The sequence below is a fragment of the Choloepus didactylus genome, chromosome 18, assembly GCF_015220235.1.
Source record: "Choloepus didactylus isolate mChoDid1 chromosome 18, mChoDid1.pri, whole genome shotgun sequence".
Lineage (NCBI taxonomy): Eukaryota > Metazoa > Chordata > Mammalia > Pilosa > Megalonychidae > Choloepus > Choloepus didactylus.
The window spans coordinates 57,884,365-57,911,776 of record NC_051324.1 but is presented as its reverse complement, the minus strand read 5'-3'; the positions used below and the strand labels follow the sequence as shown (position 1 = coordinate 57,911,776).

The 27,412-nt window shown below is 36.1% G+C and overlaps 1 protein-coding gene across 5 annotated transcripts in view; it reads left to right on the top strand.

Annotated features, from left to right (window-relative positions):
• The window catches only part of TLK2 (tousled like kinase 2), a 166,555-nt gene that overhangs the window by 100,430 nt on the left and 38,713 nt on the right, over positions 1–27,412 (top strand). For all 5 annotated transcript variants that reach the window (XM_037807887.1, XM_037807886.1, XM_037807885.1 and 2 more), the window contains 6 exons: positions 4,402–4,538; positions 11,457–11,609; positions 18,299–18,365; positions 19,570–19,667; positions 21,724–21,805; positions 24,105–24,196. In XM_037807887.1, coding sequence (XP_037663815.1) covers positions 4,402–4,538; positions 11,457–11,609; positions 18,299–18,365; positions 19,570–19,667; positions 21,724–21,805; positions 24,105–24,196 — 629 coding nt within the window. The remainder of the gene's footprint in view (positions 1–4,401; positions 4,539–11,456; positions 11,610–18,298; positions 18,366–19,569; positions 19,668–21,723; positions 21,806–24,104; positions 24,197–27,412) is intronic.

Below are 27,412 nucleotides of genomic sequence, written 5' to 3'. Positions count from 1 at the left end.
GCAAATTTAGCAAAGTAACGGGATACACGATTAATGCACATAAGTCAGTATTGTTCCTATACACTAGAAATGACCAAACTGAAGAGACCTCAAGAAAAAGATTCCATTCTCAATAGCAACTAAAAAAATCAAGTACTCAGGAATAAACTAAACCAAGTATGTAAAAGACCTATGCATAGAAGACAGCATAACTTTACTAAAAGAAATAGAAGGGGACCTAAAAAGATGGAAAAATATTCCATGATCATGGATAGGACATATAAATGTCATAAAGATGTCAATTGTATCAAAATTCATCTACAAATTCAATGCAATTCCAATCAAAATTCCAACAACCTACTTTGCAGACTTGGAAAAGCTAGTTACCAAGTTTATTTGGAAGGGGAAGATGCCTGGAATTGCTAAAAATATTCTAGAAAGAAAAACAAAGTGGGAGGACTTACACTTCCTGACTTTGAAGCTTATTATAAAGTCACAGTAGTTAAAACAGCATGGTACTGGCACAAAGATAGACATATTGATCAATGGATTGGAATTGAGAATTCGGAGATAGACCCCCAGATCTACGGTCAGCTGATCTTTGTTAAGGCCCCGAAACCACTGATCTGGGACATAACAGTCTCTTCAACATATGGAGCTGGGAGAACTGGATATCCATATCCAAAAGAATGAAAGAAGACCCCTACCCTTTACAAAAATTAACTGAAGGTGCATTAAAGACCTCAATATAAGACAGCACCACAAAACTCCTAGAAGGTAATGTAGGGAATCGTCTTCAAGACCTTGTATTAGGAGGTCACTTCTTAGATCTTACACCCAAAGCACAAGCAACAACAACAAAAAATAAATGGAATTCCTCAAAATTAAAAGCTTTTGTACCTCAAAGGAATTTGTCAAAAAAAGCGAAGACAGCCGACTCGATGGGAAAAAAATATTTGGCAACCATGTATCTGACAAAAGACTGATATCTTGCATATATAAAGAAATCCTACAACTCAATGACAAGAGTACAGATAGCCCAATTATAAAATGGGCAAAAAATATGAAGAGACATTTCACTGAAGAGGGAATACAAATGGCTAAAAAACACATGAAAAAATGTTCATCTTCACTACCTATTAGGAAGATGCAAATTAAGACCCCAATGAGATATCATCTCACACCAATTAGAATGGCTGCCATTAAACAAACAGGAAACCACAAATGCTGGAGAAGATGTGGAGAAATTGGAGCCCTTATTCATTGCTGGTGGGACTATATAATGGTACAGCCACTCTGGAAGACAATCTGGTGGTAAACTTGGTATTGAGTTACCCTTCGATCCAGCAATTTCACTTCTCAGTATATACCCAGAAGACCTGAAAGCAGTGACACGAACAGATGTTTGCACACCAATTTTCATAGCAGCGTTATTCACAATTGCCAAGAAATGGAAATAATCCAAATGCCCTTCAGCAGATGAGTGGAGAAGAAAATGTGGTATATACACACGATGAAATACTATGCGGTGATAAGAAGGAACAAGGTCATGAAACATATGACAATATGAATGAACCTTGAAGACATAATGCTGAGTGAAATAAGGCAGACACAAAAAGAGAGATACTTTATGTTACCACTAATGTGAACTCTGAGAAATATGTAAAATAAATGCTTTTATATCATAGAATGCAGGGGACATAGAGATAGACAGCAACTAGTGAAGGGGGAACGATAATCTAATAAGAACAGATAAGCTGTTGAGGGTAATTGCAATGTTATGGGAATGCTCAGGAATGATTATGGTTTGCAAACTTTCTTCGGTAGGGTAGGATCATGTTGGAAGCAATGTAGTTATTTTAGGTTATTTGTTTTTCTTATTCCTTTGTTTTGTTAGGGTTTGTTAATTTTCTTGGGGTATGGTAGGGACATGTTGGAAGCAATACAGTTATTTTAGGTTATTTGTTTTTCTTAATCCTTTGTTTTGTTTGAAATGTTTTTTTGGTTTGTGTGTTTGTTTTAATTTTTTGATAAAGTTAAAAAATTTAAAAAAAAATAGCATGATACTGGCATAAGGATATACATATAGACCAATGGAATAGAATTGAGAGTCCAGGGATAAATCCACACATCCCTGATTTCAAAAAACAGTGCCAAGTCCGTAAAATGGGGAAGTAGTACTCTCTTCAGCAAATGGTGTTGGGACAACTGGAAATCTGCATGAACAATAATTGGTGTTGACCCTTACTTCTCACCCTATACAAAAATTAATTCAAAATGGATCAATGACCTAAATATAATAGCTAATAAAATAAAACTCTTGCAAGAAAATGGAGGGAAATATCTTCAGGATCTTGTAGTAGGAGGTGGATTTTTAGATTTTATACCCAAAGAACAAGCAACATAAGATACAATAGATAAAATGGATTTTATCAAAATGAAAAGCTTTTGTGCATCAAAGGGTATTATCAAGAAAGTGAAAAGACAACCTACAGAATGATAGAAAATATTTGGAAATCATATATCTGATGTGTTTAATAACCAGAATATACGAAGAACTACAATGCAAAAAGAAAAAGACAGCCCAGTTAAATGTCAAGGATTTGATTACCAGACATTTCTCCAAAGAAGATATTCACATGGCCAATAAAGTATATGCAAAGATGCTCAACATCATTAGTCATTAGAGAAATGCAAATTAAAACTATGGTGAGATATTTCACACCCATTAGGACAGCTGTTATTAGTAAAAACTGACAATAAGTGTTGGCATGGAAGCAGAGAAAAAAGAACCCTTTTACATTGTGGCAGGAATATAAAATAGTACTCTGGAAAACAGTGGCTGTCCCTCAGAAAGGTAAACAAAATTACCATATGTCCTGGCAGTTCCACACCCAAGAGAATTGAAAGCAGGAATTCAGATAAATCTCTGTATGCCATTGTTCATGACAGCATTATTCATAATAGCTAAAAGGTAGAAGCAACCCGAGTATCCATCAACAGATGAATGGATAAACAAAATGTGGTCCATCCGTACGTTGGAGTATTATTCACCTGTAAAAGGAAGTGATATGCTGCTGGTACACACTACAGCATGAATTCTGAAGACATGTTGAGTGGAATAAGCCAGACATAAAAGGACAAACATTGTATGAATTTCTCTTATATGAAATACTTAGCATAAGCAAATTCATGGAGACAGAAAGCAGAATAGCGGTTACCAGAGGCTGTAGGAGGAGAAATGGGGACTAATTGCTAAATGAGTATGAGTTTTGGTTTAGGAAGATGAAAATAGTGTAAAAATGGATAGTGGTGAAAGTTATACAGTATTGTGAAAGTGCTTAATGTCAAAGAATTGTCTACTTAAAATGATAAAAATGATTTTTTGTTATGTATATTTTATCATAATTAAAAATAAATAATTAAAAAACACAAATATTACTTTGAGCAAAAGAAACATAAGACCCCACTCCTGCCCTCAAAATGCTAACAGTCCAGATGGGGAATAAGCTACATTCACAAATATTAGGAAACATATTCAAATGAGTAATGCACACTACGAAATTCACTAAAGAAAATCAAAGGTAGGCGATTAATTGGGGAATGCTGCAAGGAAGAGGGCAAATGGTTCTAGTCAAGGAAAACTGCATATATAAATTGCTTGTCAGTTAAAATACACAAGACATCTAAAGTATCATCTCTTATAGCACTTTATTTTCCTTCGAGTTCCTTTTCACAATTTTACTTGTATTGATGAATTAATATATTAAATGGTTATAACTGCGTCTAGACATAAATGCCTGTTACTTTCCATATTTTATACTCAGCACTTTATGTCTGACACATAACTGGTTTTTAGTAAATATATGTTGAATGAACAACATGCTGAAGAATCAGGACTACATGAAGTGTAGGCAGTAAGGAATTCTATGGAAAAGTAGTCTTAATCTTCCAGCTCATGGAAGACTTTTTCATGTCAGGACCCAGAATTTGACAGCAAAGAGTCACAGAAAGTTTTGAAGCATCCAAGTGGAATTGTGCAAAATGGCGTTTTTAGAAGATGAATTGGCTGGAGTTCTCTAGAATTCATTGGATGGAGAAGAAATGGAAAATAGGGAAACATCCTAGGAGATAGGCATTGATGAGGACCAAATATGAGATGCCAAAGTCTAAACTAAGATAAGAAGGAAAGAAACCTTATCAAAGAAAACCCTACAGTTTATCCTACTTTAGTTATCCTACTTGTCAGATTATACTGTTTGAACAGAAATAGTATTTCATCTAAGGAGTCATTACTGACTAGTCTATGTGTGGTTTTCCGGCAGTATTTTCCCTGATAATCTTTAAAATTTGAGCTTCTAAGGAATGTCTTTCGCCATGCTAATTGGTGTTGAATTTCCTTTTTTGTCCTTTTCTCCTAAGTCAAAACAAGAGAAGATGGCATGTAGAGATAAGAGCATGCAAGACCGCTTGAGATTGGGCCACTTTACCACTGTCCGACATGGGGCCTCTTTTACTGAACAGTGGACAGATGGTTATGCTTTCCAGAACCTTATTAAGTAAGTGAATTTTCATGGCGAATTGAAAAGTTGATGGTTTAGATTTTTTAGGTTTTCTATAATCATAATCATTAATAATCCTAGTACTGCTAAGTTATCTTTCATTAGTGATAATCATCTTTTCATTCAGTTTTATCAGCTCTAGTGTAAAGCAATTTAGGTAATGAGGTGATGTTCTGACAAAAATGACCCACGTAATCAGGAAGGAAAAAACAAGTCTTTTATAGTAAAGCTATAAAGAGTCAGAATTGTTAAAACTATGGAAAAAAAATATAGGGCTTAACTTGATAACTTTTGAATTATGGTAGTGGGTTTTTATGTGGAGTCCACTAATCATTTATTTTGCTTCTACAGAAAAATGCAGTGGACAAGGACGTAGGGAAGAATTTATTGCGTTAGGTATAAACAAAATAAAAAGAAGAGCCTTAGGAGAACCTGTGGAGACTGTGTAGTGGTCTGAAATAGTTACTTCCTCTAAGACAGGGCCCAATCTATAGCCAGGCTGGTGACCAGTCTTGCCATCTGTGCTTGCCCACAACTTGGAATCTTGGTTCCTTTTCTCTTTTATAACTTCAGGGTTGAAACATTCAGGTATTTATTCCAAAGAGGAAATTAACATTTAAAATCCTAAAATTCTGACTTGTTAAATAGCTCTCTTAGCTCAGGACTTTAAAACAAACAAACAAACAAACAAACAAACCAGCTTCAGATTGTAGTACCTTTTGGTGTGTCTTATTTGTTTTGATTTGTTAGATCATTTCCATCTGACACTTGGGAGGATGGGGAGCATTATCTTTTTTATCGTGGATTCTCAGACTTCGATCTGCAGATCACTTTGGAATTAGAGGTTTCCATAGATTGTCTTTCCTACCTGTTTTTTTCCGTGCTGCAATAGCTTATTGAATATTAATGGAAGAATGTGAGGCTATTTTTGAGTAGTAATGAAGCTTAGAAATTATGCCTGCAAGAAAAGCCCAGTTATTTAGGTTTTTAATAATACTTTGTCAAAACTAACCTCTGAATTACACTGTACTAGTTATTGTTACCTGTCTAAAGCATTACCTTCCAGCTTGGTTTAGGTGTGTTTTTGCCTCACAAATGTACTTCAGTTTTGTGTATTTTCATGTGAGAAGAGGCTGTCAAGTCAAACATGAAATACCCTAAAAGAAAAACAAAGACTTTTGAGTTAGGTCAGGTGCCAGAGATTCAGAGCAGCATCCATCCTGAGCTCTAAGCATAGGTGGCTGGTCCTACCGGAAGTGCACCCGTGTGATATAAACAGCTACATGAAGGCATGATCCATTCCAGAATACCCTGACTGAGACATGCAAAATGCCCTGGAAGTAACACCATCCATTTTCCAGATTTGCTAGAAAGGGGTCAGAAGACATAACTAATGCTCAGATAGAGTCCCAGAGGTGATTAAGTGACTGCTACTGGCCTTTGCCAATGGTAACTCCTTTAATGGCAGGCTTTTTAATTTGTCCTTAACAAATGGTGAGTTTATATATGGGTGTAAAATGTAATCAGTTTTAAGAAGTGATTAAAGGTTTTGCTAATAGCTACAGTATTTTGTGTGTTTTTTTTTTTTTTTAACTATAAGCTGCCTGATGCCCAAAATGTTCTGGAAACTTTATATAGTTACACAGTATAAAATGATCACTATCAAAACTCTTTAAATAAGATGCCTAATGAAATAAGCTTCAGTGGCAGAGAGATTCCAGAACGAGCCGAGAGGTCACTCCGGTGGGCACTCTTACGCACACTTTAGACAACCCTTTTTAGGTTCTAAAGAATTGGGGTAGCTGGTGGTGGATACCTGAAACTATCAAACTACAACCCAGAACCCATGAATCTCGAAGACAGATGTATAAAAATGTAGCTTATGAGGGGTGACAATGGGATTGGGAAAGCCATAAGGACCACACTCCACTTTGTCTAGTTTATGGATGGATGAGTAGAAAAATAGAGGAAGGAAACAAACAGACAAAGGTACCCAGTGTTCTTTTTTACTTCAATTGCTCTTTTTCACTCTAATTATTATTCTTGTTATTTTTGTGTGTGTGCTAATGAAGGTGTCAGGGATTGATTTAGGTGATGAATGTACAACTATGTAATGGTACTGTAAACAATCGAAAGTACGATTTGTTTTGTATGACTGCGTGGTATGTGAATATATCTCAATAAAATGATTAAAAAAATAAAAATAAAAATAAAAAAAATAAAAGGAATGGCCAAAAAATAAATAAATAAATAAATAAATAAATAAATAAATAAGATGCCTAATCAGGATTGTTCCCTCTAGCTGGATAGCATTTTTTCATGTTTTTAATTTACATAAATAGTAGGATATCCATTTCTTCTCTTGAGAATCTGTTTCTGGCTGATACCTATTAATTACTTCTTAAGGTTTTGCTTTAATAAATTAATTCTCTTAATTTCATTGCAAAAATTGAAATTCTTTAGTTGTAAAAGGCTCTATCTGATATCCTCGGAAATGACAGTTCTGGGCATTAGAAACCATGAAACTTTCAGTAATTTGGTGGATAAAGTAGCTGGATGCTGGCAGCAGTACTAGGTTTTATGGGAAGAGATAAACCTGAAGACATTTAAAAATTTAGTCAGATAATCAAATGTAATTTCAACAGGAGCTACTCTTCTGTTCCCTCTTTGTTCCCTGGCTCTTTTTTGCAGAGTGATCTTTATTAATTTCTTAAACAGAAGTAGATTTACCTTCTAAGAGGAAAATTATGTCAGATTTGTAATAAGTTTTTTTGTCCAGATAAGTAATTTTTCCTTTCTAAATAATTTTTCCTATCTGAAATATATTTGAACCTTATTTCATATGAGTACTGAGAAAATAGTTATGTTAAATATTAATGCCATTTGATGCACTGTTTTTTAATTTAAATAAGTCCCAGACCGTTCATGGCAAGACAATAAAACTCTCCTAAGATTTTGTTTATATTAAAATGTTCAACATTAATGCATTAATGTAATGGGATGATTTGACCTGTATATACAAAACTGTGGTCATTTAAGATGTGGATTTTCAGAGGGAATAAAATAAACTTTACAGCTTTGTAGTGTTAATCCAGGTATTTACTCTAGTGGATAAGGGATTATAGACTCTATTTTAAAGCAATTTCTTGTGAACCCTCTGATTCTTAGTCACATGATCCATAGTGAGACCACCTATTTTGTTTATTCTCTAAATGTCAGATCTTCCCTAGAGTTCACAGCACTTCACAGTTCCCGGTATGCAGAAGTTATGAAATCCTGGGAATCTTTTAAAATTCTAGTCAAGAATATTTAGGTGATATATGTAGATAACTACTAAATTTTTGTTGTTAAAATAATGTCTGAAATGTGTGCATTTGTCTTTTAATACCTCTCCAACTAGCCTTTTATACTGTGGGTAGACTCTGGAAAAATAGTTTTATTGTTGAAGTAACTAAGGGTGATTGTCTTGTTTTCATTTGCAGGCAAAGGCTTTTTAAATAGCATCATTTAGATTTGACTGAAATGGATTTATCAGGTTATCAATACTTCTGTAAGAGGTAGAAGAGTACTCTATTTCCATGGGTGATAAAGAGTGAGTGCTATCAAAAACTGATGCAATGCAAGGAAGAAATACTTGAGGATCAGCATTATGAAAGCACTGTCATATGTGCTAGTTATATAAAACATCATTGATAAGACATGATTCCTGTTCTAAGAGAAGTTACAGTTTAATGACATAACCTGGACATTGTACCCACAAATAAACCTAAACAAAATACATTGATAGACTTTTCTTTAGGTAATTTTTGTTCTTAAGTGTAAATAGCTAAACAATTTCAAGAACTTTGGAAAATTAATGTGGTAGTCCTTATAACATAGAACATTTATCTCTGGTACATCAGTTTTCATGGCTAAGGAAGCTCTTACTCTCAGAGTAGGCAGCTTAAGATTTTCCCAAAGGTGTATTGGCATTTGTGTACCCTGTGTTTATGACTTTATATATATGATGTTGGTAGGGTTTCTTTCTTGGTAAATCTGAAAAGATTGAATGTAGGAATGCTCCCTTAAAACAATAGAAAATCATTATTTTATGTTTAATAAAGGTGATAGCTAAAATCTCAATCTTTTAAAGTAGAATTAGTCTTCAAAGGCAAAATGTCATGGCACTCCACTAACCCAAGTGAATGCTTCTTGAGTTTGCTTGTTTTAACCGTGTATTACACAGTTGTTTCCAGGAAGCATCTTGCATTCGTGATTCCTCAGAGGGTAGGAATGAGCTAAAGATATTTCACCAGTTGTATTAATTAGGAAACTAATGTTCAGGTAAGTTAAATATTTTCCTCGGTGACCTTAAAGTCAGAGGGAAGATGATGATTTTACCTGAGGATTCTGTGTCTAAACCCAGCAGCTAGGAATAAATGTGTATGGGTATGTGTATGAAAGGTTTCTTGTGTGAGGTGGGGGGAGGTCATATATCTAAACCATAGTTAAAAAGTTTTTCAGGCAAGCAGAAAATTCTTGTTAAAATTTCCATTCTGCTGTTAAATTGACATCTAATTCATTGAGCCAGTTTATCTTATATAAAAGAAGTCAAGGGATTGTATTAACTAGGTGAGTGGCTATTTGTAACGTCCTGTTAGGTTAACCTAGTTTACAGTATTGCCATTTTAGATGTGGTGGCATAAATTGTATTATGGACATCCACCCTGAAGTAGAGTCTTGTTTTTATGTTGCTATTCTTCCAAGAAAGGTGTACTGAATCTGAAAAATGGTTCTGTAACAACTAGAATGTTCAAGCAATAGGGTAGAATAGATTTCATTTGAGAATAAGTTAAAAAAGATGAAATACCATCATTCTGCACAAGTGAAGATTCCATCTAGAAGAGGAGATGGGGGGAAAGCATGATAAAGGGAGGAGGGTACTAGCGTTTGTCAACTATCAGAGTTGTTTTAAAGATTTTTGTCTGTTTAAATCTCAGGGGTAGATAATATTATTTCTGTTTTGCATAGGAGTAAATAGAAGGTCAGAGAGGTTAAATACTTTGATCTCTACTCAGCATTAGGACCAAAATTGTAGGCTGGATTTGTCTACCAAGCCTGTATTCTTTGTTTATCACATTCTCTCCTCCAAAAAGGGAGTGTATGGTATAGATTAAGAATAATACAGACCGTCTATTAAACTTCTGAATATTATAACCAAAAGACATTCCTCGAAGTGTAAAAGAACCAGTTAGCAAATCAAGGAAAGAAATTATTGATGAATAGTAGAAATTATACAAAATTCATTTCCCTAAGACATTTTATTAATCACAAATAAACAGCTTCAAAGAAGATTTGGATATTTTTTTTCTAGAGATAAGAAATAAAAGAATGGGAGTCAAGCCTCCATAAAGGTAGATTAATAGCTTTTTCTTGGTGCTAGTTTTAGAGACAAGTTGTTTTACTAAACCATTGATGTGACCCGATTGTTTAGAAACTCTAAAATGTGTGTTTACTTTATAGATATTTCAAGTAGAAAGACTAATCTTTTATGGGAATGAGGAGAAAATATCTAGAGGCCATTAATGATTAGTGGATTTAGGCAGGATTTTCTGAAGATCAGTTTTCTTACATACAAAGGAGATTATAATTTGTACCTCACAGATTTGGAATAAGGTTAAATGAGAAATGTATGTAACAATGTTTGCACAGCAGCTGGCACGTGGGTGCTTGATAGATGTTGGTCCTCTCCATGTTGGCATTCTCCTCCCTATCAGGGAATCTTCTGTGTGTTCATTTTGAAGCCAAACTCTACATATAAGTAGGTCTTTTCCCATGATAGGTGTTTAATAAGTGGCAGCTGCTATTATGATGGGATATTAATTCCTGAACAAAATGTGCCCTGTGAATTTGCCAACACTGGCACTTACATGAATTAAGTTTTCTTCTATATTAGAGCAAGCCTGGCTGAAATTCTGTATTCATTGTTAACTGTGTTAGTTCAATGGTTAATATTCAAATCTTGGTATATTTTCATATAGAGTTAAATAAATCTTATTATCTGTTGAATGGTGAATACATGGGAGAAGGATTTTTCTTATATGTTCTTATTGGTCACTAATTTGTAAACTAGTTTCTTGCAGAAAAATTAGACATCTTACTAGGTGCAAACCTCTAACGGTAGTAATTGTTAGACAGCTATCTGAGAATTCATAAAATAATGGTTTAATACTAGTTCATTTTATGTACCATTCCCTGTGGAGTGCTTTCTAGTCACAAGGCTTCATTGTGCTTTCTCTGAATTTACTTGTTTTTAAAAACTTAGTGTTTATATCACCATTTCTGTGAATGAGAATGACTTGGGAATAGGTAATAGCCCATATAGACCTGAAGAAATGATTGGCCTAAAAAAAGAAAGTCTTTTTAATTTCTTTACATGCTACGAATTTGATATCTTTATAGATAAAATCAAAGGATGCTTTAATCGAAATAAAAAATAAAAAGGCACTTGGAAACATTTGTGCTTTTTTTCTTAAATTCAGATCTTTGCTTTTAATGTGCTCATACCAGAGAATTGTTTCCTTGGTTGTTAAAGAGGTATTAGAAAATTGTCTGAATCTGAACATAAGGGCACAACAAAAATTTGATGTTGTTCCTTTTCTCTAACCTTGCTTCATGCCCTAAATTTTCCTACTTTGAGAATAATTGTAGTAAGTGTCCTAAAGCACACACTCATTTAAAACAAAAAACAAAAAACTTTCTGCCACCAGTATTTAGCTTTTCCAACCAGAAGTTAAGATCAAAACTCTACTTCTTTTAAAGGGACTTACATTTTCTGAAGTCTGTCAGATATGCAGGTGACAGGATATTTGCATTTAGCTGTGTTGAAACATTTTTTGACCTTCCTCCTCTGTCCATTATCTCTTATTTCTCTAGGCAACAGGAAAGGATTAATTCACAGAGGGAAGAGATTGAAAGACAACGCAAAATGTTAGCAAAGCGGAAACCTCCTGCCATGGGACAGGCCCCTCCAGCAACCAATGAGCAGAAACAGCGGAAAAGCAAGACCAACGGAGCCGAAAATGAAACGTATGTTCTTTATTGATGTGGGCTGAGACACCACACCCTCCCACAAAATACATGTGTTCTATTGAATGCCACTGGAAAAAAAATTGTAAATTTTGGAGGCTTCTGGCGTTTAAATCTTCTTTTTACTTACATTAATGGATTTGCTCAACTCATATAAAAGAGGATTCAGTTAACCAGTTTCCTTAGTCCTGCTCTTTATTTGGGTATTTCAATAAAGAGGGAGAAATAATGTTACTTTACATCATGGTCTTTGACGACTCATAATAATTGCCATGTCGGTGTTGTATTCAAATGATGTTATTGTTTATGTGTGGCTTTAGGTTATGATAGATTACTATCTTCTTAATGGGAATTGCCTGGCTACTATTTTAGGCTGAAGACTGCACGACCCCTATGTTTATTGGGGAGGGTTATAGTACTTAATGGTCTAAAGAGCACAAATTTAGGAGTAAACCAAGAAAAAGTAGGTATTGTTTTAGGGAAAGAACACTTTCCCAGTAGCCAAATCTTGACATCACCAGAATTTTTTCCTTTGTGGAGACTTAAGGAAAATACCAATATCCTAAGTTGCAGTGCAGTCATTTTTTTCTCTGCCAATCAACAATGATTTCATAGCTACCATGTTAAAAAAGGGGTAGAAAATCCTAGGCACAGATGCTTTCCTATTCCATTTCAACCTCATGACAGATTTCCCTAATTGATCATCACATTCTTGCTCACAGGGATCAGCCAACTTTTTCTATAAAAGGTCAGATAGTGAATATTTTAGGCTTTGTGAGCCAAAATGGTCTCTGTGGCAGCTGTTCAATTCTACCATTATAGCACAAAAGCAGCCATATACTAAATAAATGAAAGAGTGAGTTCCGGTGCAATTTTTTTTTTTTTTTTTTTTTACGAAAACAGACTGTTGGCCCACGGGATATAGTTTGCCAGCATGACATTAACTACCACACAGAATTGACATGGGAAATGAAACCTGTGTATCACTTACCTATCTCAAATACTTCTGATACATACCCTGAAGAAATTTAAGACCTCTGTCTTCAAGAGGCTTTCAAATTAAAAGGGAAAAAAGAATCTCCTGATAGTAGTGTAGGCAGTCCCTAAAATGATGGTATTTCTGCAGTTGGTTTCTGAATTGGACATTTGGAATTTAAAATATATTTTTTTCATAGAAATAGTTGGTATTGAAATTATTGTATCTATGATGGATAAAATGGTTTTTATAGGGAAAAAGAAATTTTCTAAAGCTGTCGTCATAGGGAGATCCCCTAATTGAAAATAAGTTCCAGGTACAAAGACAGCCACAAATAGACGGTATAATATTATATAATTTATTGCCTAATATGTCTTTTTTTGTGTTTCCATGTTGGCTTACAAAAGCATATTATCCCATAATCCTCCTCAAGTATAATAATACTTGTATTACACCACTGAGAAAACTCATGGCATCCCAGAAATGCATCTCCTTTCATTCCAGTGAGGAAGGTGGATTGACACCAGCATCAACCTCATGCATACTTGATAAGTGTTGGGAGTCTTCTGCTTAACATTCAATTAGTAATTCTATGTTAACTGCTTATTATATGCTAGCACCAGTCATAGACATTGGGAACACAGAACTAAAGGGTGCAGCCCCAGGTTTGGAACATTCAGTTTATTTAGGGGCGATGGGCAGTAAGTATAGTGATAAACTAATTACATTAAGTATAGTAATAAAGGTATGCACAGTGAATAGATTGAAAAACATCTTCATTCTTATAACCATATATTTTGAAACTGCATTCTGGACATAAAACATTTCCTTTCAGAAATTCCAAATAGGAACCCACATTTGAAAGATTTCCCAGGCGTATATTGTACATGTTAATCTGATGGTTTGTCCTCTTTCATGACTCCTGTATCTATTTTGTGAAGGGAACCTCCCCCCAGTATTTTGAAAATTATCAAATACTAGTGCATTGAACCATTGACTTAGGAGCCATAGAGGACATAGGTTGTTTCTTTACCACAGAACAATACTTAGAATTTAATTTAGGCCAATAGTGTGTCACTAAGCAGTTGCCATCTAGGGTCCTTGGTAAAATCTAAACTGGAAGGCCTTTGGTCCAGTTTTTAATAGGGTGTCTGTGACTTGGCTCCTTCCTTTTGCCAGATGCCTCTGGAGTTTGGGAGTTGAGTCACATTATCTTATCTTGCTATTGAGCCTATTTCAGGCCTAGAAAATTCTTAGTTATACTTTATTTCTCCCTTTTTCACTAGCATGAAATAGAATAATGGGTATAAGTATTTCTGCAACTATGACAAGGTAGGTGTAGCAGCCCTAGTAGGTGTATTTCTTCTTTTATTTTTGAGTCAGACTTCGAAGGCGCCATTCTTTAGACCTTCCTGGTTAATAGGGTAGCTTTTTCTTTCTTCCTCTTGCTATTTAGAAAATATCTAAACAGTGTGATCTAAAACTTTGGAGTGTATGTGTGTTTCTAGAATGTGAAGAGAATATTTGATAGAAATGATTTCTTACATGCTTATTTTTGAGATGTAAGGATAAAATTGGGTAGGTGGAACACGAAGCAAGTAATTGCCTATTTTCCCCCCATACCCCTTCTCCCTATTATTTTTCTATACATTTTTATTGTGAAATTGGACATCTATACATAACAGTGATAACTTTCAAAATACAATTTTATAAGTAGTTAGAGCAAATTTCAAATATTGGGTTACAGTTCCACAATTTCAGTTACTTCCTTAATGTAAAATGCAACATATATATAGAAAGATGATAACTTTCAAAGTACAATTTAACAAGTAGTTACATAGGTAATTTCAAAGAATGTTTTGGGTTACAGTTCCATAGTTTCAGTAATTGCCTTTTTTTTCTTTAATTTTATTTTGAAATAAATTCAAAGTTATAGGAACAGTTGCAAAAACAATACAAACCCCGTACACAGAACTCCAGCATACCCTGACGCCCCTCCCCCGATACCCCAGTCCACCAACTTTAACATGCTGTCACACCACCATTTCTCTTTCCCTCCCTACCTCCCTTCCTATCTATCATCCATCATCTATTGCTCTGTCTTCTGAACATACGAGAGCAAGCTGCACACATCCTTGAACAAACACTGTAATTCACATATACAATTCCCATGAGCAAGAACATGCTTTTATGCAGTCCCATTAAGTGCAGCTAAGAAGTTCAAGAAATTCAACATCGATATGCTTACATTCTAGATTTCCTTTTTTTTCCCTTATATCTCAACTGTGTCCCTTTGATCCTCCTGTCCTCCATCCTCAATTGTGGGAACATATATAAAGCCTAAATCTTCCCATTCCACCCCCTCCCTAGCATTCCATTAGTGGGATTAATCACATTTAGAATGTAGTAATGCTATCATCTTCCCACCATCCATTACTAGAAATTTCCCTTCACCTCAAACAGCAACCCTTCCCTCATTTCTTAACTCCCCATTGCCCCTTCCCCCACTTCTCATAACCATACTCTACTTTTCATCTCTATGGTCATATTCTCTGATAATTTCTTTGTGTTTACTGTGGGTCTTAAAATTAACCTCTTAAATCCATAACAATCTTGTTTTTTTCTTTGATACCAACTTAACTTCAATAGGACACTTAAACTATGTTCCTATACTCCTCCATTCCCCCACCTTTATATAGTTCTTGTCAAAAATTACGTATTTTACATTGAGTCCAAAACCACTGATTTCTCATTAGAGTTTGTGTATTTTATATCATGTAGGAAGTAAATAGTGGAGTTACAAATCAAAAATTATTGACTTCTATTTGTATTCCATTGTGGTCAGAGAATGTGCTTTGAATATATTCTTTTTTTTTTTTTTTTTTTTTTTTAAGTTTAATGAGGCTTGTTTTATGTCCCAGCATACGGTCAATTCTGGAGAAAGATCTGTGATCACTAGAGAAAAATGTGTGTCCTGGTGATTTGGGATGTAAGGTTCTATATATGTCTGTTAAAATTCTCTGTATCTCACTTTCCTTTCTTTGTTTCTCTGTTGGTAGGGCTCCCTTTAGTATCTGAAGTAGGGCAGGTCTTTTATTAGCAAAATCTCTCAGCATTTGTTTGTCTGTGAAAAATTTAAGCTCTCCCTCAAATCTGAAGGAGCGTTTTGCTGGATAAAGTATTCTTGGTTGGAAATTTTTCTCTCTCAGAATTTTAGATATGTCATGCCACTGCCTTCTCGCCTCCATGGTGGCCGCTGAGTAGTCACTACTTAGCCTTCTGTTGTTTCCTTTATATGTGGTGAATTGCTTTTCTCTTGCTGCTTTCAGAGCTTGCTCTTTCTCTTCAGTATTTGACAGTCTGATCAGAATATGTCTCGGAGTGGGTTTATTTGGATTTATTCTATTTGGAGTTCTCTAGGCATTTATGCTTTGTGTATTTATATTGTGTAGAAGGTTTGGGAAGTTTTCCCCAACAATTTCTTTGAATACTCTTTCTAGACCTTTACCCTTCTCTTCCCCTTCTGGGACACCAATGAGTCTTAAATTTGGATGTTTTATTTTATCTATCGTATCCCTGAGATCCATTTCGATTTTTTCAATTTTTTTCTCCATTCTTTCTTTTGTTCTTTCATTTTCTGTTCTGTGGTCCTCTAGGACACTGAGTCATTGTTCAGCTTCCTCTAATCTTGTATTATGAGTATCCAGAGTCTTTTTAATTTGGCCAACAGTTTCTTTTATTTCCATAAGATCTTCTGTTTTTTCATTTACTCTCACATTTTCTTCTTTATGCTCTTCTAGGGTCTTCTTTATGTCCTTTATATCCTGTGCCATGTTCTTCTTCATGTCCTTTATATCCTGTGCCATGATCTCGTTCTTTGATTGTAGTCCTTTGCTTAATTGCGCCAAGTACTGTGTCTCTTCTGATATTTTGATTTGGGTGTTTGGGATTGGGTTCTCCGTATCATCTGGTTTTATCATATGCTTTAAGATTTTCTGTTGTTTTTGCCCTCTTGGCATTTGCTTTGCTTGATAGGGTTCTTTCAAGTTTAAAAAATACCAGTCTGATTTTTCAGAACTACAACTTGGTGGTGTACACTTTCTCTAACTAACCAGCAGATGGCATCTGCGAGTCACGTATTGCCCTCAAGTCAGTTCTCCTCGACTTTGTCTTTGTGGTATGTGGGGAAACGATTCTTGTAGGGTTCAGTTGGTGAACTCAGTTTGGGTGTGTTTTTGGTGCTGTCCACCCTGAATGTGGGGCGTGTGTCTGGGTGGTTAGGGAGGCAGGGCAGCTTTAATATTCAAACCTCCCAGGTGTTCCTGGAGATTCAAGGCTGTTGCAAGAGTCTAAGCCTTCATTTCGGTTTTGCCCCAGATTTTCTCTGCCGCTGACCCACAAGTCGCCAGCATTGACGTAGCATCCCTGGGTTTTCCGAGCGGGCCTCTTTCTCAGCTGTGATCTTCCAGGACCTCTGCTGAGGGAAGGGTGTGCTACATCACAAGTACACGCCGTCCCTCAAGGGAAGCCCTGGGCCGCCAGGCCGTGCAGGGGCACTCCTAGCCTGATGCAAAGATGGCTGAATGGGGCATTTCAATCCCCCCCTTTTCACACAGCTCCGCCGTCTGAGCTCCAGGACAACTAGCTGTGTATGCACCCAAGGCCACTGTCCACAGCCAATATAGTGGCGTGTGCCTCCTGGTGCGGCTCTGTGCTGTGGGTACGGCCCTGGGCAGGAGTATCTCCAGCCCGCCAGGGAACCAGCTGCAAGCAGCATGGTTTCTTTCTCCTTTTGGCTCTCCCCTCTGGCCCCCTGGCCCTGAGGGAATAGGCAGCAGTCTATCCTCCACACCAGACACCAAGAGGTTGGCAGAGCCTGCTCCTGCTGTGTTTCGCTGCGCGGTACTCACCATCATAACTGCAGCCGCTCCTGAGTTTTTTGTTTGTTTGTTTGTTTTTTTAAAGAACTAGTCCGTCTCCAAATGCCAAACCCCGGTTTCCTCACACCACAGTGTGGCCGTAGGATTTTCTGCTGGCTTACTCACTCGTTTCAGAATGCAGACTCCCGGTTTCACCAAATGCATGTCCCTGTGGTTTTAGCAGACCTTATCCAGCTGGTGCATCACTGAAACTGGTGTTCTGGGTCACTTTCTGGTTTTTATCTAGTATTTTTCACGGAGGTGTTTTTTTGCCCTGTCTCACCTAGCCGCCATCTTAGGTTCTCAGTAATTGCCTATTAAGTCAGCCCTTTGAGAATTATTTCTGAATAGCATGTTGTAGATTTTTTCCACATTGTTCTTGTTATAAAAGGACCAGGGTCTAAGCATTATTAAGAATAATAAAATCCATTGGCTTATTATTAAACCATTTTAAAAACTTTTTAACAGGTAATTTTGGTTACCTCTCCTAATGGGTTTTCATCTGAGTAATGTATGGGTCAAAACTCATTTTATAAATAATGTAAGAACATGGCTCATTTATTTTTCTCATTTTTTAGAAATCAGACTTCTGGCTTATGAAGTTTTTGTTTCACATCACATCTGATAAATCACCAAAGTTTTCTCTTGCCTGTCAGAGGACTGCAGGATAACTTACTTTTAGTCATTTTAACTAAAAGACTGAAAATACCTTATAGCATGCTTTGACATTTCTCTTTAAATAGACATACTATGATTTTAAATAATTTATGGAAATTTCTACCATTATTTTCCAGGTTAACATTAGCAGAATACCATGAACAAGAAGAAATCTTCAAACTTAGATTAGGTCATCTTAAAAAGGTAAGTACAATATGAAAATTCATCTGGAAAATGCAATTTTTAGTTTGCTTTTTTTTTTTTATTTTATACATTGACTGTAACCTTTATTGAATTTGAATATTTTCCATGTACCTGGAATGACCTAAGTGCCATGCATGCATCCCCTCATTAATTCTTTTTACTTTTGGTTTTGAAGTTATTTGGTCGTTTGAGCAAATGTAGTAGCAGTTTCACGTAGCTGCAGAAATCTTGAGTAGTTACTTCACTTCTTATATTCTAATGGTAAAATTTATATCTTTATCGTTTAGAGTCAATTTCAACTACTCAGTGAGAGTACTTTTTCCCATTTGATAGCTATCAGTAAATAATTCGGTATATATCATGAGGTGCTTCATAAGGGGTTATCTTTTTAGTAAAGATTAAATATAAAACAAGAGCAGACAGTTCTGAAATTGATAAAATTCTTGTGATTTTAAAAAATCACATAGCAGCTCTTATTTCTTTGCTAGACTAGCTAAGAAGAGAGAGTCTTCTGCCAACTATATTCTAACACAAAGGCAACTACATAGAATTTGTTATTGATGACCCTCACCACATATATTAAATACAGATAGCTTATTTCTTAAATGCAACCTTTTTGGTGGAAGCTGTTTATGAAAATGGTGATCAGTAAGCATCTAATAAACTGTTCTTGGTGTTCTTTTTTTTTTTTTTATTTTACATATTGGTTTTTAACCCCACACTGCCACCGCCACTGGATCATTAGAAATTGTTAAATTTGTAGAACCTAAGGTATCAAATGTTAATCCAGCTTACAGAAGGGAACTGGGTATTTGTAAAAATTGATTCCATTTTTGTCTGTGTTTTAAATTTAGTTTATTATGTTATTTTAAAATATTTTGTACATTTGTGTATATCTACAAAACAGCTCTGAAAACTTATATAAGAAACTTAACAGTGGTTAACATCTGGCAAGTGGATATGGAGAGCAGGGAACTTTTACTTTTCCAACTATATTCCTCTATATGGTTTGAATTTTATATATCATTTGATATGAGGTGGACTTTTATGATTAAAATGCTTAGTTCTTAAAAAAAAATTCTGTTGTCAGTGCAGAAGTTCTCCTTTAGCTTTTCACAAGAAAAGTTTCTGCTGTTGTATTTGAAATGAGACTCCGAAATGGTTAAGTTCTCTGAGCTGTCAATTCCTTTCCTTTTCACTTTAGGAGGAAGCAGAGATCCAGGCAGAGCTGGAAAGGCTAGAAAGGGTTAGAAATCTACATATCAGGGAACTAAAAAGGATACATAATGAAGATAATTCACAGTAAGCAACTTGGGGGTATGTTGGGGTAGAGATTGTTGAGCACTTTCTGACATGAATTGAATGGTCTAGAATGATGTTTTACCTTAATGTTAACTTGCTAAATGATTCTACAATGTAGTTAGCTATATTATAGGGTATAAGAAAATTTTGTGGAACACAGTTATGATTTGCTTTAGTCTTAATAAATGTATTAAATTTATTAAATATATTTAGATTTGTGTGTACATGCAGTATAGCATTTTTACATAAGTAGGGATCACTAAAACAATATAGTCTTGTAATCGTAAATGGTTAGAATACACTATATATTCAGATTTACCTACAAAGCTTTAATAAAGAAGGCATAGATGGCAGTGGGGTGGTGTGGAAAGAGTATTGGGTTGAGAGGACATCTGCTTTCTGAATGACCTTTAAGGACCATTCGGGTATTGAGATTTTAAGGAAGACTCTCTTCAGTTCAGCATATTGTAGATGAATACCCACCTTTGTTCATGAATCATTTAAGGGATTGAAATGGGGAAAAGTAGGTTGCAGGTATTAAATGGCTTCTATCAGTAATCAGTCTTTTTTTTTTTTTTCTGGCTTTGAAACATGGTTTTTTGTGTGGTTTTGCCTGGCAAGTGTAGCCATGAACTTTTCTATCAAGTGGCAGGCAGCATTGGTGACCTTTTATGTGTCAGGCACAGTTCTATGTGCACTTACGTTCTTTGATTTAATATCCTCATGATAATCCAATGAGGTAGGTCATCTTCCATACATGGACCTGGAAACAGGCTTAGAGAAATGAAGTTAACTTGACCAGGGACCCTTAACTAGTGTGACCAAATGATGAGCCAAACTTGGATCTGTAGACTCCAAAGCCAACCACCATGCAGTTCTATTGTCTCCCCACATATGCACCACTTCCTTAAAATCAAATCAAAACAAATTAATTTTATCATTAATTGTGGAGCTATTTAAGATCAGAAACTAAATAGAAATACTTGCAATTTATTTTCGCCAGAATCTCTCATTTCTTGCGAAATTGTTGGAAAACAACACACGGTAGAATTCCATATGGGGAAAACAGTCATATCATAGACTTTGTCTTAGAGAAAGAAAGAATGCACGTGGAACATGTGACTTACTTTATTACCAATTCCATTTTTTTAATGCAGTTTTATTGAGATATATTCACACACCAAATAATCCATCCAAAGTATACAATCAGTTGCTCTCAATATCATGTAGTTGTGCATTCATCACCCAACAATCAATTATAGAACATTTTCATTACTCCAAGAAAAAAATAAAAATAAAAAGGAACATCCAAAACATCCCATACCCCTTACCCCCCCCCCCCCGTTATTTATTTTTTTCTTGTCTTTATTTAATTACCTGTCTGCCTATACTGGATAAAGGGAGTGTCAGTCACAAGGTTTTCACAATCACCCGATCACACAATAAAAGCTATATTGTTATACAGTCATCATCAAGGATCCAGTCTACTAGATTACAGTTCAGCAGTTTCAGGTATTTCTTTCTAGCTATTCTAATACACTAGAGACTAAAAAGGAATATCTATATAATGCATAAGAATAAACTCCAGAATGACCTTGACACTACCAGATCAATTTTTAAGGCAATGTTAAATATGTTGGAATTTCACTGTGCTGTGGCTTTGGAATGGTGAGAGCACGTAGCCCTTGAATGGGTTAGAGAAGCCAAACAGCACAGTTTGAAAATTGCTGATCTAGTTTAGTCTACACTCCTCACATTATAACAGGATGGTAAAGAAGGGAAATCAGGAAAGGTCAGAGGGCTAACTGGAGCTATGCTGAGACTGTCTCATGGCTCCACAGTGAATAGTGTTAACTGTAATTATGTTGCCTCTTTGAACGACATAACTTTATTTATGCTCAGAATTGCTATATTGGTGTTGAGTATCAAAATATCTGCAATAACTTAATTGAGTAGTCATGTATAATGTGTTAGGTATTCTGGGGATTGGGATTTTGCAAATATGGGCGACTGTAGTCCTTGACCTCAGGACCTTACATATTGCCTTTTTCCACAGATTTAAAGATCACCCGACATTAAATGACAGATACTTGTTGTTACATCTTTTGGGTAGAGGAGGTTTCAGTGAAGTTTACAAGGTAAGTTTGAGGAAGTAGATCATTGTGCAGAGACTGAGAATTAAATTACTGGTTATTGCCAACTTGGGGAACATTTTGAATAGTGATAATTGGGTCGATATCTACTTGTTGAAATTCAAAAACTTCACGAACTGATATCATTGGGAGAACTGCTCCCAGTAAACATAAGTTTTGACTAAGCGGGATGCCATATTTCACTGTTTTCAATTTTGAAAAATAAGTAATTATAGATAAAAGGAAGGAAAAACAGCTGTCGTTTCTTGGTGATTTTTATTGTGGTTGTATTTTCTGCCTTGTCCACAATTTCTCTCGATGTTTCTGGGACCTAGAGGTGAGGTTGACAAATGCAGAATTGGTTTATTAAATGATCTTCATTGTGCAACTGTGGTAATTCCCTCTTTTCTAAAGTGCAGCCTTCACTGATATGATTTATATTGTGTCTATATGAGTTTATATGTGAGAAACCTTTTGAGTAAATAATTAGTTCTCATTTTGGATAAAAACAGTAAAAGCTAGTTCTGCTGTTTCCCTCTTTCAGAATCATCAAAATTGGCTCTTTGTGCTTCCCATCTACTTGTTATTTATCGTCCTAATTTTTCTAATATATTTCACGTAACATTTCAACATTTCGGAAATGTGGATGCTTCTTAAAACGAAGTATGCATTTAATGCAGTTACTCTTCTGCTGTTCTCCACTCTCCAAAAGCCCTCTTAAAATCAATGCTGGGTCTTAAAATCCATGGGGTCTTGGACTTAGAAATATCACAGTGTAATATTTGGAGAAAATGACAGTTGCAGTATCATTAGTGTGCCTACAAATTAGGTGGTTTTTAATTCTTTTTTTTTTTTTTTTTTTTTTAATGGCTTGAAGTGGTTCTCTCCTTTAAAGCCATGGTGGTATGGATACCTGTAGGTGACATCAGGCTTTATAACAAAAAATAGAGCTCAAAAAACTTCCATTTCTGTGAAATAAAATATTGTACCTGAATTTAGTGGTTTTTATACTTTAAAAAAAAATCCTGGTTTAAATTTAACGTAGATCACGAGTTTGTCCATTTTGTGAACAGCACTCTTACATTCAGTCCTTTCCTAGAGGTAGGTTTGTTTTAAAAGATCCATAGAACAGTACCCATCGCTGTTCATGGTCTGTATGTCCTCTGCTGATGGCCTGCATCATATTTGTGCATTTGTGGAAATTGACAGTGCATGGTAATGTTGTTGGAACTGAAGTAATAAGTTGTTACCAAACCCATGGCCCCTGTATCTACAACATTTCTTGTACTCTATACTAGTTGTCCAGTATATGGGTGGTTGAGCCAAGGGTGTTTCTTCTTAGAAAGTCTACAGTTGTTGCGTGTGAACTTCCAAACTAAGAAAAACTATTCACATTCAAGAAAAACTGTTCACATTCTAAAGAGTTCCTCAATAATTTCTTTTGTATGGAGGAATCTCCTATTGTATTAATATATGACTGACTTTATCAATTTGTGATTTACACCTAGCTTCCTCAAAAACCCATCCATTATCTCTTCTTTCACCTCATGATATAGCACTACCTAGCTGATGCTGCACTTGCCGGCAGCAGTGGTCTCTGTGGGGAGAGCATGTCCCATTCTCTTGACAGTGCTGGAGAAGTGACTAGTTGCAGCTAACATCATGCATTGTTGGGATCAAAACTGCTTTTCATTTAACAGCATAGGTTAGGGGATGGTACTGAAGGCAGGGCTGTTTTTTGTTTTCGTTTTAATAAACACAATATAACCAGTTACAGGTTATTTTCTAAATAATTGTACCAATGAGCTATATCCTGCCTGAGGGGTTCTGGTTATTTTCTCAAGGCATATTATATAGCCTGGCTGGCAGTGTGTGTTCCCCTGCATTTCAAAAATGGCGGGACTTAATGTTGAAGCCTATAAAGTCTTAATGTTAGCTAAGGGATGAGAGACATCCTAAGGAAAAATGTCCCACATGAAGGTAGATGATGTCCAGAAAGAGAATTGTTTGGAAATGACTGTTAAGATGGGGGCTGTCTTTCTGTTTCTGGTGTATGCTTGTTTTTATTTTCTAAACTCCTTGGTGCCAGTGTGTCTGGAGGCTTCTAAATGATCTGATCACAAGTTTCAAGAAGATACTTGCAGAACTGAAACAAGTATGTGATGTGTTACTGTCTGCTGCCATTTTTATTTAGCAGTGTATTTTGATTTGTATTATGCTGATCTGTTGAATAGAAGCTTCAGGTCAGTGCCTGTAATTCTTATTAGGATTTGTCCAGAATATAATTTGTTCCTTTTCTTTATAGGCATTTGATCTAACAGAGCAAAGATATGTAGCTGTGAAAATACACCAGTTAAATAAAAACTGGAGAGATGAGAAAAAGGAGAATTACCACAAGTAAGTGATACTAGAGTTTCTGGTTTTTCAAAATTTAATAATAATAATTATAGTGTAAGTGTTTAGAATGCTCTGGGCACTGTGCTAAGTGTTTTATATGCATTTTTGTTGCTGTTGTTTTGTTTCATTTAATTCTCACAACAGGTCTAGGAAAGTGAGTGTATTCTTCATCTTACTGATGAAGAAACTGCTGTTCTAGAATTTGAGTAACAGTTAAGAAGTGACTGAGCAGGCGTCTGAATCTAGAATTCTCATTAATCCAAAGCCCTTGCTCTTAATCTTCCCTTCCACTGTGTCCAAAATAGTCAAAGTAAACAAGGAAAGTCTCAGAAATCATTGTTGCTTATCTGTGGAGAATCAGACAATAATGTCCTTTTTAGTTGTCTGGAGTCCTAGGGATGCTGTGGCTAGGCTTTTTCTGCTTTGACAGCATTATTGAAGGAGATGGTGGGGGCACCTGAGTGCTGTGCTCTCCTTCCCAGTCACAGCTTGTCTGTCCCACAGTTCCGTCTTCAGTCTCCACTGAAATGTCTACTTCAATTAATACACTTGCTTCTCTTCAGAATGCCACCAGTGGCAGCCCTCATCTGCACTGGGTTGGAGTTGGGGCAGGGGAATGTTTTCTTTATATTGAATCCTCATTTCATGTGCAGCCATGAATTTCTTTGTTCCACTGATGTTAGGTTTTGTTTGTTTCCCCCAGAGCTTCAGAATATTGAAGTTCATGGCTCATTTGCTTTCAAGGCCACATAGACTTAATTTGCTATTAGATTCCCACTGGGAATCCTTTTGGAAGGTAGAAGTAGTGAATTAGATACATCCTACCTCTGAGAAAAGAGGAGACAAGCCCCTTTTGATAGAAACAATTTACCTCCCTTCTATAATTGCAACTTTTAAAAAAATTATAAGTAGAGCTTTGGAGGGAAAAGAGCAGTAGGATTTGAAGTAACCTTTTAGTTTGCTTCTAAATCTCAAGGGGAGTATACAGAGTTTCTATATCATCAACCAGTTCTTGGAGCATGGACCACGGCAACTCTTGGTTTTATACCTATTTTTCAGCAGGGACCCAGGAACTCATCTTATTCTGTACAGATTGGCAGTGGCACTCAGCACTGGAAAGGAGAATGTTTTGTGGCATTAAGAGAAGTAAGGCTTAAGCAGAGATAGGAAAAGGGATGGTGTGAGGTTTGTGCATGCACTGTTCATATATACCTCACATGACAGGCAGCTGCAGTGCAGATGCTCCTGTGGAGCAGTTACACTGTTATGAGCACATTCCGGCCATTTGATGGGCTGGGACGATTGGCATGTCGAGAGCAGTTCAGAGAAAGGAAACTGCATGTTGTTGTGACCAGTTACAGATGAGAAATGTCCCTATTGTATCGAGATTCTAAGAGTGCCTAAGGATGTTAGGATAGGGTGCGCCTCTCTTTAAACATGCCCTCTGGCCATGTTTAAAGAGGCTTCTTGGAGCCTGCTCAGAGTCTTCTGTGTGCATTAACCACTCTAAACAAGTTGACGTTACTAGGGATCAACCTTGGCCAGCTTTGAGGAAACCATTCCTTTGCTGGAGTTTATACATAAATTGCCTGGGTCAGGGTCTTAGACTAACCTTAAGGAGACCTCTGTTGTTGAACAGTACAGTACCTGCAGATGGCCACTCTGCTCACCCTACCCTTTTAAAACTGAGGGGTTAAAGCCAGGGCCGTGTAATTTCTCAGAACAGTTGGCAAGCAGTTTGAGTCCTAGTGGGTGCAGATTGGGTGCCTTACTCACATTTCTCTACCAGATGGAGTCATTGAACAGGTGAAGGGGGCTGCCCCCTTTTCTGGGCTGCATCCAGGCTGGTGGTAGTGCCTTCCTACTGTTTGTTTGTTCATCAGAGGTGGGAATCAGGGCACCTGAACACTTTCTGGGGCACCATCTGGGTGGTTAGTTGACAGACACACTGGAGACAGGAAGGGAAGTGACTCTCATGACTTCCATTCATGCTTTAGGGGAAGAGTCTTAGGCATCTCCACTTTTCTTTGTAAGATGGCTGTATTTTGCTTACTAAGTGATCCAAAATCATACAGATGAATTTCAGGCTGCAGATAATGGTGAATTGGCAAAATGTCATGAACTCCACAGAGGCTTACATCAAGCATGTAACATATTTAAGCAAGTGCTTAAAAAATTTGGTATTAAAACTAGTATTTCACTTCAGTATTGTGGTAACATCATAAAATATGAAAATGCTACTATTACTTGCCCTTTACAGTAAGGTCTTTCCATTTCTTTGTAACCCCATCTGGGATCAAGACACTTATTTGGGTAAAAAAACAAGGAAAATCTTGAAAGAGATAAAACGTTGCCTTTGTTTATTATTTTTTTTTTAATTAAATTCAGTTTTATTGAAATACATTCACACACCATACAATCATCCATGGTATACAATCCACTGTCCACAGTATGATAACATAGTCATGCGTTCATCACCACAATCTATCTCTGAACATTTTCCTTACATCAGAAAGAACCAGAACAAGAATAAAAAATAAAAGTGAAAAAAGAACACCCAAATCATCCCCCCATCCACCCCATTTGTCCTTTAGTTTTTATCCCCATTTTTCTACTCATCCATACACTAGATAAAGGGATTGTGATCCACAAGGTCTTCACAATCACACTGTCGCCCCTTGTAATCTACATTATATAATTTTCTTCAGGAGTCCAGACTGCTGGGTTGGAGTTTGGTAGTTTCAGGTATTTACTTCAAGCTATTCCAATACATTAAAACCTAAGAGGTGTTATCTGTATAGTGCATAAGAATGTCCACCAGAGTGACCTCTCGACTCCATTTGAAATCTCTCAGCCACTGAAACTAAGTTTCAGTTCATTAAAGTTCATGAAAGTTTGTTCATTAATGTCTGTTCATATTAGTGAGACCATACAGAATCTGTCCTTTTGTTTCTGGCTAACTTCACTCAACATAATGTCCTCAAGGTTCATCCACATTATTACATGATCCATGTCTTTGTTCTGTCTTACAGCTACATAATATTCCATCATATGTATATACCACAGTTTGTTTATCCACTTGTCCTTTGATGGACATTTGGGCTGTTTCCATCTCTTGGCAATTGTGAATAATGCTTCAATAAACATCAGTTTACAAATGTCTGTTTGTGTCTTAAGTTTCAGTTCCTCTGAGTATATACCTAGCAATGGAATAGC